The sequence below is a fragment of the Microcaecilia unicolor genome, chromosome 3 (assembly GCF_901765095.1).
Source record: "Microcaecilia unicolor chromosome 3, aMicUni1.1, whole genome shotgun sequence".
Lineage (NCBI taxonomy): Eukaryota > Metazoa > Chordata > Amphibia > Gymnophiona > Siphonopidae > Microcaecilia > Microcaecilia unicolor.
The window spans coordinates 77590730-77603439 of record NC_044033.1 but is presented as its reverse complement, the minus strand read 5'-3'; the positions used below and the strand labels follow the sequence as shown (position 1 = coordinate 77603439).

General features: G+C 41.1%; 1 protein-coding gene across 3 annotated transcripts in view; it reads left to right on the top strand.

The window, feature by feature from the left end:
- TRAF5 (TNF receptor associated factor 5) overlaps positions 1-12710 on the top strand; it is a 76704-nt gene that overhangs the window by 26884 nt on the left and 37110 nt on the right. For all 3 annotated transcript variants that reach the window (XM_030194650.1, XM_030194649.1, XM_030194648.1), the window contains exon 3: positions 7597-7654. In XM_030194650.1, the coding sequence (XP_030050510.1) occupies positions 7597-7654 (58 nt within the window). The remainder of the gene's footprint in view (positions 1-7596; positions 7655-12710) is intronic.

Genomic DNA, 12710 nt, shown 5'->3' with positions numbered 1-12710 from the left:
CTTTGGCTTTAAGCAGCTTTAGCGACCCCTTGTGGCATGGGGACCCAGAGCAATTGCCTTGTTTGTTCTCTCCTAACACCAGCCCTGCATCTTACTATCTCATATGAACCCAAAACCTGGATAGGTAAGGCTTAGCCCCTAAACCCAGGGTTGTGGTTCCATGATGCATATTTATTTACAAAAAGAGGTACAGATTCCGTAGTTAGAGGCTCCACAGTGGAAAAAGACTATAAAACAAACAGTATAGCACGGCGGCTAAATTCTTTCCTTTACAAGGTCATTTTCTGGTAACTCAGTACTCCTTACAGCACTACCAACATTTTGTCACTTATTCCATTGGTGTTTATGTTGAAAATTCTTTGGCAGTGTGCTTCATTTTCTACCTAGAAACTTTGTCTTCAGGTGCTAGAGATCTAGAAGCTAAGATGTATGATTGCTAGTTCGTGTTCAGTTTATTGCAGTGCCTGAAAGTTTTTAATGCACAGAAAATCGATTGTACCTGCCTAAAACTACAAATTTTATTTCATTTTTATTTATAGCAGCATTTATATTCCACAATTTTCCAGAGTACTTTGGTTCAGTGTGGCTTACAAATTTAAAATATAAACATCAGCAACAAATTTGTCTGTATTACATCAAGATTATCAGAATAATAAAGGAACAATTTCTAATCTAAAATTAGACCTCACTATCATAATAAAATTTTCTTAAAAAAAAAATAAAAGGCTTTTAAATGTTTGCAGAAACTTAAGTAATTATTCATGCATCTTAAATCTTTAGGGGCCCTGTTTACTATGCCTTATACAAATAAGTGCTTTTAAATAATGAGCCAATATGTTTTAACCATGTTGTGGCTGTCCATTTAGATTCTAGAAGAAGGTAAAATTATTACCCTGCAGTAATCTGCGAAGAGCTTAGGAGTCTGGTTGGATTTAAATCCAAACAGTGGGACCCTTATACTAAGCTGCATAGGTGCCTACGCACGTCCAGTGCGCGTCAATTTTGAGTTACCGCCTGGCTACCGCATGGCCCTTTTAAAAGTTTCTGGCACACGGGCGGTAATTTGCATTTTACACACATAGACCATTACTGCCCGGTTACCGTGTGAGACCTTACCGCTAGGTCGATGACTGGCAGTAAGGTCTCAGACCCAAAATGGACGCGTGGCAATTTTCATTTTGCTGCACGTCCATTTTCAGGAAAAATGTTTAAAAAGGCATTTTTTACAGGTGCACTGAACAATGATTCTGCGCGTGCCCAAGACACACATCTACACTACCGCAGGCCATTTTTCAGTGCGCCTTTGTAAAAGGACCCCAGTGACTCACACATCAAGAAATTGACAACTACCACCTATCTCAGTCTTAGGTTTTTGCGTCAAGTACACTCTTATTTTTCTGGTGATGATTTGCTGAAATTGGTTCAGGCTCTTATTTTCTTGAAGAGTTAATTACAATAATTAATTTATCTCACCCTGACTTCTAGATCTTTAGCCAGACTTCAATTGCTTCAAAACATGGGAGCCCGATTAATTCTTTTTAAAAGTAAATACGAACATGTTACACCACTGTTGCAGACTCTTCACTGGTTACTTGTTCAGGCCAGGATCCATTTCAAGGATTTATGCTTTGTTTTTAAGATCTTGCATAGACTCAGTCCCGAATATTTTTAAACTTTGATTTTTGTTCAAGTCTACAACCAGGATTATTCATGTGAATAAATTGCAGATTCCTCTTTATCAAAAACCTGGACTAGCAACTACGACTAAAAGATTATTTATGCTAGCTGTTGTCCCCTTCTAAAATGCCTTGCCTTCTATTATCCAAATGGAGAATTATCTCAGATTTCAGAAATTACTTAAATCTTGGGCGTTTTTTCCAAATACTACTCTTGAAGTATTGTATAACATGATCTGAATTTTTCTAGTTTCCAGGAGTGCTCTTACAGAGTTTTAAATACATTTCATTACCTTCTAAGAAGAAAATGCTAAATAAATCACACAATATACCATATAAACTAAAGACATTTTTATATTAGGCTAATATCCTTAATACCTTAGCAAGTTTTAAATTATTGAAAAACTCAAAAATACTAAGATGGAGTCAGAAGCCTAGCTACGAGAGGGGTGCTATCCAGTCTTTTGCATTGAGTATCTCATGTATGATTATCTCCGAGTTGGTGAGCGGTTATATGTGTGTACCTGATGCAAAGAGCTCCTAGCTCTCAGAGAATAGGTCCGTTCTCTTGAGGCTAGAGTAGCAGACTTTGTGGAGCTGAGGGAGACAGAGAGGTACATAGAGAAGACCTACAGGGATGTTGTAGACAAGTCCCACCTCCAGTCTGGTAGCCCTTGTGCTGCCTTGGAGGAGGGAAGTCTCCTAGAAGGAGATCATCACCCTGGTGAAGTAGTAAGTATTGCTGTAGCCAGGACCTGCCCACCAGGTGATGTACTATCCTCTCGCACCAAGGATATGTCTCCAAGTTCTGCCCAGGAGGGGTGGGTTAGGACAGCTGTTGTAGCTGGTGATTTGATCATTAGACATATAGACAGCTGGGTGGCTGGTGGACGTGAGGATCTCCTGGTGACTTTCGTGCCTGGTACGAAAGTGACGGATCTCATGTGTCACCTAGACAGGATCTTAGATAGTGCTGGGGAGGAGCCGGCTGTCTTGGTACATGTGGGTACCAATGACATAGGAAAATGTGGGAGGGAGGTTCTGGAAGCCAAATTTAGGCTCTTGGGTAGAAAGCTGAAGTCCAGATCCTCTAGGGTCGCATTTTCAGAAATGCTCCCCATTCCACACACAGGACCCAAAAGGCAGGCAGAGCTCCAAAGTCTCAATGCTTGGGTTGAGACAATGGTGCAGGGATGAGGGATTTAGATTTGTTAGGAACTGGGCGACATTCTGGGAAAGGGGGAGACTGTGCCGAAAGGATGGGTTCCACTTTAACCGGGATGGAACCAGGCTGCTGGTGCTAACTGTTAAAAAGGAGATACTGCAGCTTTTAAACTAGAATGGGGGGGGGGGGGGGAGCTGACAGTTGCCCAAGAGCGCATGGCTCGGTGTGGAGTATCCTTGAAGGATACTATTGAAACAGGCCATTTATGGAATCCCAGTAGAGAGGTTTCAACAATGCTTAAAGCCAGGTATGCTTAATGAGAGAGCAGGATAAAGGATGTGCATTATCCCCTTCAACTTCTAAGCAGCTTGTAGATCAAAGGAAAAAACACAATTTGAAGTGCCTGTATACAAATGCTAGAAGCCTAAAAAATAAGATGGGAGAGTTAGAATATATAGCACTAAATGATGAGGTAGATATAATAGGCATGACAGAGACTTGATGGAAAGAGGACAATCAACGGGACACTGTGTTAACAGAGTGCAAATTGTATCACAATGATAGGATCAAATTGGAGAGGGGGTTGCGCTATATGTTAAAGAGGGAATTGAGTCAAATAAAACATTCCACATGAAGCAGCTATCAGTATGGAATCATTATGGATAGAAATTCCATGTCTGAAGGTAGGAGTATTCTTGTAGGGCTGTATTACTGTCTGCTGGGATGAAGAAATGCTTACAGAGATTAGGAAAGCTGGCAAATTGGGCAGTGCTATAATAAAGGGTGATTTCAATTACCCCCGATATTGACTGGATAAATGTTACACCAGGGGAATGCCAGGGAGATAACATTTCTAGATGTAATAAACGACTGCTTCTTGGAGCAACTGGTCCAGGAACCAATGAGAGGGGAAGCCATTTTGGATCTGGTCCTTGGTGGCGGTGTTGGGGTCCCCTGGGAATCAGTGATCATAACATGATCAAGTTTGAGCTACTATCTGGGATGAACCCACAAAAGAAATCTACTGTAGCTGCATTTAATTTTCGAAAGGGTGACTATAATAAAATGAGGAAAATGGTTAAAAATAAACTAAAAGGTTAGGACACTAAATCAAACATGGACGTTATTCAAAAGTACCATCTTGGAAGCCCAGTCCAGATGCTTTCCACATATTTGCAAAGGTGGAAAGAAGAGAAAACGTCAGCCAGCATGGTTAAAAGGTGAAGTAAAAGAGTCCATTACAACCAAAAGATTGTCCTTCAAAGAAAGGAAAAAGGACCCAAATGAAGAAAATAAGAAGCAACATAAGCACTGGCAAGTCAGATGCAAAGCATTAAAGAAGGCTAAAAGAGAATATGAAGAGAAACTTGCTGCAGAGGCTAAAACTCACAGTAACAACTTTTTCAGGTACATCAGAAGCAGAAAGCCTGTGAGGGAATCCGTGGGACCGTTAGATCACGAAGGAGCAAAAGGGGCATTCAGGGAGGACAAGGCCATAGCGGAGAAACTGAATGAATTCTTTGCTTCTTTCTTTACAGAAGAAGATGTAAGAGATCTGCCTGTACTGGAAATGGTTTTCAAGGGTGATGATGCGGAGGAATTGAAAGAAATCTTGGTGAACGTGGAAGATATACTGAGCCAAATTGACAAATTAAAGAGTAGTAAATCACCTGGACCGGATGGCATACATCCAAGGGTACTCAAAGCATGACATTGCTGATCTTCAGTTAGTAATATGTAACCTTGTCGTTAAAATTGTCTGTAGTACCTGAATATTGGAGGGTGGCCAATGTGATGCCCATTTTTAAAAAGGGTTCAAGGAGTGATCCGGGAAATTATAGACCAATAAGCCTGATGTCGGTGCCAGGCAAAATAGTGGAAACCATTATAAAGAATAAAATTATAGAACACATAGACAAACATGGTTTAATGGACAGAGTCGGCATGCATTCAACCGAGGGAAGTCTTACCTTACCAATTTGGTTCATTTCTTTGAAGGCGTGAATAAACATGTGGATAGAGGTGAGCCGGTTGATGCAGTATATCTAGATTTTCAGAAAGCTTTTGACAAAGTTCCTCATGAGTCATGGGACAGGAGCCAAGGTTCTGGTGTGGATTAAGAATTGGTTATTGGACAGAAAACAGAGGGTAGGGTTAAATGGTCATTTCTCTCAATGGAGGAGAGTGAACAGTGGAGTGATGCAGGGATCTGTACTGGGATATGTACTATTTAACATAATTTATAAATGATATGGAAATCGGAACGAGTCAGGTGATCAAATTTGCAGATGATACAAAACTATTCAAGATTGTTAAAACACGTGCAGACTGTGAAATATTGCAGGAAGACCTTAGTAAATTGGAAGACTTGGTGTCCAAATGGTAGATGACATTTAATGTGAACAAATGCAAGGTGATGCACATTGGAAAGAATAATTTGAATCACAGTTACCAGATGTTAGGGTCCACTTTGGGGTCAGCACCCAAGAAAAAAATCTGGGTGTCGTTGTAGATAATATGCTGATGGAGATCTTCTGCTCAGTGTGCGGTGGTGGCCAAAAAAGCAAACAGGATGCTAGGAATTATTAGGAAAGGGATGGTGAATAAGACCAAAAATACTATAATGGCTTTGTATTGCTCCATGGTGCGTCTGCACCTTGAGTATTGCGTTCAGTTCTGGTCACTGTATCTCAAAAAAGATATAGCCGAACTAGAAAAGGTTCAAAGAAGAGAGACTAAAATGATAAAGAGCATGGAACTCCTCTCGTATGAGGAAAGGCTAAAGAGGTTAGGGCTCTTCAGAAGAGACGGCTGAGGGGAGATATGATTGAGGTCTATAAAATCCTAAGTGATGTAGAACGAGTAGAAGTGAATCGCTTTTTTACTCGTTCCAAAAGTACAAAGACTAGGGGACACTCAAGGAAGTTACATGGAAATACTTTTAAAACAAATAGGAGGAAATATTTTTTCACTCAACCAATAGTTAAACTCTGGGACTCTTTGACGTAGGTGGTGGTAACAGCGGTTAGTGTATCTGGGTTTTAAAAAAGGTTTGGACAAATTCCTGGAGGAAAAGTCCATAGTCTGTTATTGAGACAGACATGGAAAGCAACTGCTTGCCCTGGGATTTGTAGTATGGAGTGTTGCCACGTTTTGGGTTTCTGCCTGGTACTTGTGACCTGACTTGGCCATTGTTTGGAAAACAGAATACTGTGCTAGATGGACCATTGGTCTGACCCAGTATGGCTTCTCTTATGATTCTCTTGAGTGTGTTTTTTTCTGTTGTGAACCATTTCGAGCCATCTGGTGTTGATACGATACATAAGATTAATTATGATTATGATTATGAAGACCCATGTCTAAGTTTCACTTCCACCACTTACTATGGTATATGTATTTTGATTTGGCACTTTTCTTCCACTTGTTGCCAGTATACTCCCAGTTCAGTGAAACCAAGGCTGGAATCTAGCACTATGAGTCTTCATGAACAACTTTAAGCCAAACATTCAGCCAGTGGCGATCAGTGTTTTGCTGACCGCTACTGGCATTAAACACAGAAATACAATGCTGGGCCATGTCTGGGCACCAGCATTGAACTTCCAGGTTTCCGGAGCTGGCTAACACTTAGTGTGATATTCAGCACTTAACCAGCAATGGGGTGGAGTGGAGGAATAGCTTAATGGTTAGTGCAGCAGGCTTTGATCCTTAACTACTACTTAACATTTCTAGAGCGCTACTAGGGTTACACAGCGCTGTAGTTTAACAAAGAAGTACAGTGCTGTGTACATCTAGTAGCGCTATAGAAATGATTAGTAGTAGTAGTAGTACTATGGGTTAGTGCATAAAGGGGCCATTTTACTAAGCAGTGGTAAGCCCAACACAGTCTTACCACTCGCTGTGGGCTACCATAGCAGGAAGCAGTAGTTCCCACCCCAGTACGCGCCATTTCCGACACACAAAAGTATTTTCTATTTTAGTAGCACTGGTGTTTACCGCAGTAATCACTGCCCGGTTACCACCGGGTTAGCGTGGGAGCCCTTACCACCACCTGAACGGGTGGTAAGTTCTCCCCCCCTGAAATGGTTGTGCAGTAAGTGGTTCACTTACCACCCAGCCATTTCTTTAAAAAAAAAAAAAAGACATTCTTTACCTGCTGTGGTAAAAGGGGGCCTCAGCGTGCATCAAAATCACGCACTGACACTAGCTCAGGGCCCTTTTTACTGCAGTTTATTAAAAGGGCCTCTTAGATGACTTTTATGTGGTCCTATTTATGTGATTACCCTGGCCGGTTAAGTGCTGAATATTGGCGTTTAACTGGCCAAATGCCGACTCTGTCCCTGGAATGCCCCCAAAATACACAAATTTCAGTTTGGCACTAAACAGTTATTTTTGGTGTCAATCAATCAGTTAACTGCTGCTGAAAATTAGCGGTTAGCCCTGAACAGGCGATTTAGCCAGCCAGGAGCCATTTGTGACCAGTTAAATCTCTTTCAACATCGACCCCTATCTTTTAACACTAAACTGAAATTTAATCATTCTGTAGCATTGTGAAACAATTCACATGTTTTTTCTGTTTTGACTTATAAGATTTATTGTAAAATTCATTATGCTTAATTGCACTAAATATTTTATCTGTAAGCCACATTGAGCCTAAAGATTCTTTTGGAAAATGCAGGACGTAAATGTCAAAATAAATAAATAAATTGTGATGAGCAAGTAATTTTGAAATCATATTTTTCTTTTTTACAAACCTAGGAAGATACATGATGAACCAACTTGTCCTATAGATCATGAAATTATAAATCCTCACGAGGTAGGTACATATGCTTGTGTCTTTCTTTTGAAGTCATTTTGCCATAGGGCACAAATGTAGAAGGAACTCTTGAAACTAGTGGTCAGTAATCATCGTTCCTGAGCTTGCTGTTTGTGTTCAGTGTTCGCTGAGAGACTGATGGCGTCCCATCTCTTTCCTGCTGTCAGGAGAGCACCAGTCTATACACTGCTGATATGGGTGGCAGTTCTACAAATGGGTTCCTCCTTTGAGGCTCACCGATGCTGCACGAGTGCCCAGATACCATAATAAAACACTAGTGTAATCCAGCATTGGTGCGCCTTAAGTTTAGTTACCTACAGTTACATCAGCCATAGACTTGGTGAAACTGCAGGGCAACCAAATTCGGGAAAGGCACACATGACTTACAGGATGATATAAGTAACACATGTAACTGGAAGCCCCACCCATACTCCATCCATATGCCACGCCCCCTTGCATTTGCACACTGGGGAGCCCTTTTGTAAAGTGGCGGTAAGCCGACCGCGGGCTTACTGCATGCTAACCCCCACCGACGGTAGTTCCTGCCTTGAGCACGTGCCATTTCAAGCATGCCAGAAATTTTTTTTAATTTTATAGGTCGGCGCTAACCCGGTGGTAATTGGGCATCACCACACGCAGCCCAGTTACCGCTGGGTTACCACCGGAGCCCTTACCGCCACCTCAGTGTGTGGTGGTAAGTGCTCCCCCCTCCCACTTGGCCACACAGTAAGAATAATCTTACTGCACAGCCATTGTTTTTTCAGGGGTTTTTTATCTGCTGTGGTAAAATGGGCCCTGGCGCATGGGAGAATCAACCCCTCCCCTCTTCCCGCATTTTAGTGAAAGGACCCCTGTAGCACTTAGGGACCCTTTTACAAAGTTGCAGTAAGCACTAACACAGGCTTACTGCAGCAAGAAATGGTGTAGTGTTTGACATGCTGTGGCATCCCATGGTAATTTTAGGACGTGTTCATGCTATCCATGCGCTAAAAAAAAAAAAAGTCCAATTTATTTTTTGGCACAGGGAGCGGTTAGCACAGCTACATTGCTGCGCGCTAACCAATTACTGTATGAACCCTTACCGCTACCCATTTCTTAGCGGTAAGGGCTCATGAGCTAATCTGTTCTAATGGCCTCATTCTAATGGCAAAATTAGTACATGCAAAAAATAGTTAGAACTGCACAAGTACTAATTGCGACAACAAAAACAAAAATATTCTCTTATAAAATTAAACGTGAGAGTAAATAGGTATGTTGAAAATAAGGAGGAAAAAGCCTCAAGAAGCTCCTAGCTACAAGCAGCGGAGCAGGACTGCTTCATCATCGGCAGAAAACCTGCTTAAAAAGGGTTAACAGTATTTTGAGAATGTCAACTTAGTCAAAATTGTCTTGAATAGTTCATTAGAATAGCGTCACCAGCTTTCAATACTTTCAATACGGTCTGCTTATTGAAGGAAGAAAGGACTATTTAGCTAAGTATTGAAAGCTGGTGACGCTATTCTGTTGAACTGTTCAAGATAATTTTGACTAAGTAATAAGGAAACCTTAGTTAAAGAATTTGGAGATAGTAAAAAAATATTTTATTCTTATCTGATATTGTTGTTCCCTTGTTATGTACACTGGATCCAGTTAAGGCTAAAAGGAACAGATACATTGTTATTGTTGCGATGGGGGCCACAGTTGCCCCCACTATTGCGTGCTTATATATGGATCAGCTGGAGAGACAAGTAGTATATACAGATCAATATTTTGGTGGAGTGAAAGAATGGGTGCGTATAGATGATATTTTTTGGTATGGCAGGGAACAGAAGAAAATTTGCTGAAATTTTTGATTAATTTAAATTCAGCTAGCCCCCTTATTAAATTTGTCCAGCAAATTGGCCATCATGAGGTCAACTTTCTAGATGTAAATATTAGATGGAATAATAGGAGGTTCATGACAATAATTTATCGCAAAGAAACAGATCGCAGTGCGATACTCCATTATCATAGCCATCACCCCACTATATTAAAAAATAGTATACCGGCAAGTCAATTGCTTCGGGTCCGCAGGCTATGTAGCTCTCGGTCTGAATATACAGTGCAAGCTCAACAAATGATTACGAGGTTTCAACAGAGGGGTTACACAGATAAAATTTTAAAGAAAGCTTCCAAGAGAGCTTTTAATTTTCATAATGAATGGCAACATCAGCTTGTAGACAAAAAGGAAAAGGATCGAATGACTTGTGTATTACCTTATAGTAAATTATCTAACCAGATCATACAAATCATAAACGACGCTGGTCGATATTGGGCATTCATAAAATTTTTCATACTGTTCCATGTTTTGCTTTTTCACGTGGTAGAAATTTGGGTGAGCAACTAACCCAGTGTAGCAATGGAAGAATTGAGAGACCGGAGGAGTGTGGCCATGTGACGTGATTATTGTGTATATTGCCGATATGCCATTCAAGTAAAGGAAGTGGCTATCCCGCATACAGGAAAGGTATATCGATTACAAGGATACACTAATTGTGAAACCATGAATTGTGTGTATGGGATAAAATGCCCATGCGATTTATGGTATATAGGCTTAACCACTAGGAAGATCAAAGTTAGGATAGCTCAACATTTGAGCAATCTTCGTACCTGCCGATTGGAAGCGCCGCTTGTTTCTCATTGGGTAGATGCAAAGCATGAAGTACATGATCTCCAATTTGTAGTTTTAAGTCAGATTAAATCAGATAGGGGTGAGAACATACCTTTAATGTTACTCAAGAAAGAACAACGTTTAATTTTCCTTTGGAACATTGTGAGCCCTAATGGCTTAAATAAGGAAACTGAGTGGCTAAATATGTAGGATGGTATTTAAGCACTGTGTTGTGGAGATCTGATATGCGCATGTGTGGGCGTCCTGCTGAGATGTTACCACTAGCACATCGTAGACTGTTGAGTGTTCGGCAACTTGGGAGAACCAGTAAAAGTTTTGGTAAACTGTTTTTATGGGGTGGGTTAGATGTTTAATATGTGTGTGAAGATATATTATTGTCTGTTGTAGATTCAATGACCCCTGAAGACGCTGTAGAAGTGAAACATGATCGTGTAGGGTCTGGGTCTGTATGAGTGTGCCTCAATGAAAAGAGGAAGGATAAATAATTCAGAGGTAGCACACGAGGTAGTGCTCAACGAAGAAAAAATCAAGTTGTTCCTGATACCACTGGCCTTTTTAAAAGATAGTGAGTCCAACTTAGGGTCCCGGAATGCCAGGAATGAGGCAAAACAGTGTCGTATGTGATGGAATTAAACACTTTGATCTATAAAGGGGCTAGATATTTTTATAGCATTTATAAAACTTGTTTGTGTAGTCATCTTTACCTGGAGCTTTCCCCTGGAGTAACTTCTTAATAGCCCAAAGAGTTTCCTCTACCTCAGTACGTTTAGACAGGGTAGCTGCCTCCATGTCTGTGAGGCTAGGCAGTGGGATCTCATGTAAATAGGAATCAATGTCCTCCAGGGGTAGTGCAGCCTCGGGATTATAAATATAGGACTAGAACCATACAAACTCAGATTGTATGACTTCTGTGGAGAGGCAAACCTCTCCCTCTTGATTCTTAATTTGTGAGATATAATTGCGAAGGTGCTGCTTGCGTAACTGATCAGACAGCTGATCCAGCTTCCAGATTCAAAGTACATTTGTCTGGTGTGCTGCAGCCCTTCATTGATATCAACTAACCCCAAGTCCTGAAGCTGCTCTTTCGCCTCATGGAGACGCCTATCTAAGCTGAGTCTCCCCTGACCTTATTGTTTCCGCTTGTCTAAGGTCTGTACCATATCACACAGCCTCGCCTCCTAAGCAACTTTCCGCTTTTTTCATGTGCTTGCTGGAAAATAATTTTCCTATGCATTACCACCTTTAAGCCTTCCCATAAGTTACAGTGACATCAGGGGCATCATTAATATTTAAATATTCCATAAATCGTTCTCCAATTCAATATATTTGGGCTCAGACAAAAGGGCGTCATTAAATTTCCACTGGCTTGGCCTCGGTTGAAATATAGGCATGATTAAACTGAAAGTAAGGGGCGCATGGTCTGACTAGGTGCGAGCATGTATAGACACATCCCATAGATGAGATTGAATAATAGGATCACCTAGCCAGATGTCAACATGGGAGTATGCATCATGGGTAGGGGAGTAAAAGGTATAGTCCTTACCCTGAGGGTGGAAAAGACACCAAAGATCTGAGTGTGTGAGAGCTTTGAACACTGCCTAACCCCTTGGGAGTACTGAACATCCCTGGACATGTTATCCAATCAGGACAAAGGGTCAAATTAAAATCTCCCCCTATTTGCAAGCATTCCTCTCTAAATTTCAATAATAATAAAGTGGTAATTATATCATAAAATTCCCCTTGGTTAGTATTAGGTGCATATACATTCAACAACATCAGAACAGTTTAAATCCTATTAAATTGATTAAATCTGCTATGAGCAGCACAGATCACTCAGGTTGGGCTCTTGGAAGGCATCGTAGTTAATGATTGTTATCTGGTCAAGCGATGTTTCCTGCCTTGCACCCTCTGCCACTTGGGGTGCGGCTTAACCATCGGGTCAGACCCTGATGAAATTGATTGGAATTCCTGTTTATTAATTGGGACGCTCTCCAAAACCAACGCCTCTTCCTTAGTTTTCACTTGATGCATCTTGTCTTGGTAATAAAAGGCAAGCACAAAAGGATGTTGCCATTGGTATTTAATATTTTTCTCTTGTAGTAGCTGTGTGCTAGGTATGAGTTCACTACGGCGCTTCAGGGGTAGTGGCTGCCAAGTCCTGGTTGATTTCTATTTTGTAAGTGTCCCAGACCATGCGCTCCATGCCTCGAGCTCTGGATAATATAGCCTCCTTAGTCTTAAATTCAGTAGAGCAAGCTATAATATCTCAGGCCATATTCACCCACAGTCTGCCCAGTGCTCTATTAGCCCACTCAATTTTTATAGTTGAAGGGTCCATGGGCTGTAAAGCCTCTGATAAAAAGAAGCTCACAATTATTGTATTCTGTAGTCTCCGGGAGGCTGCGG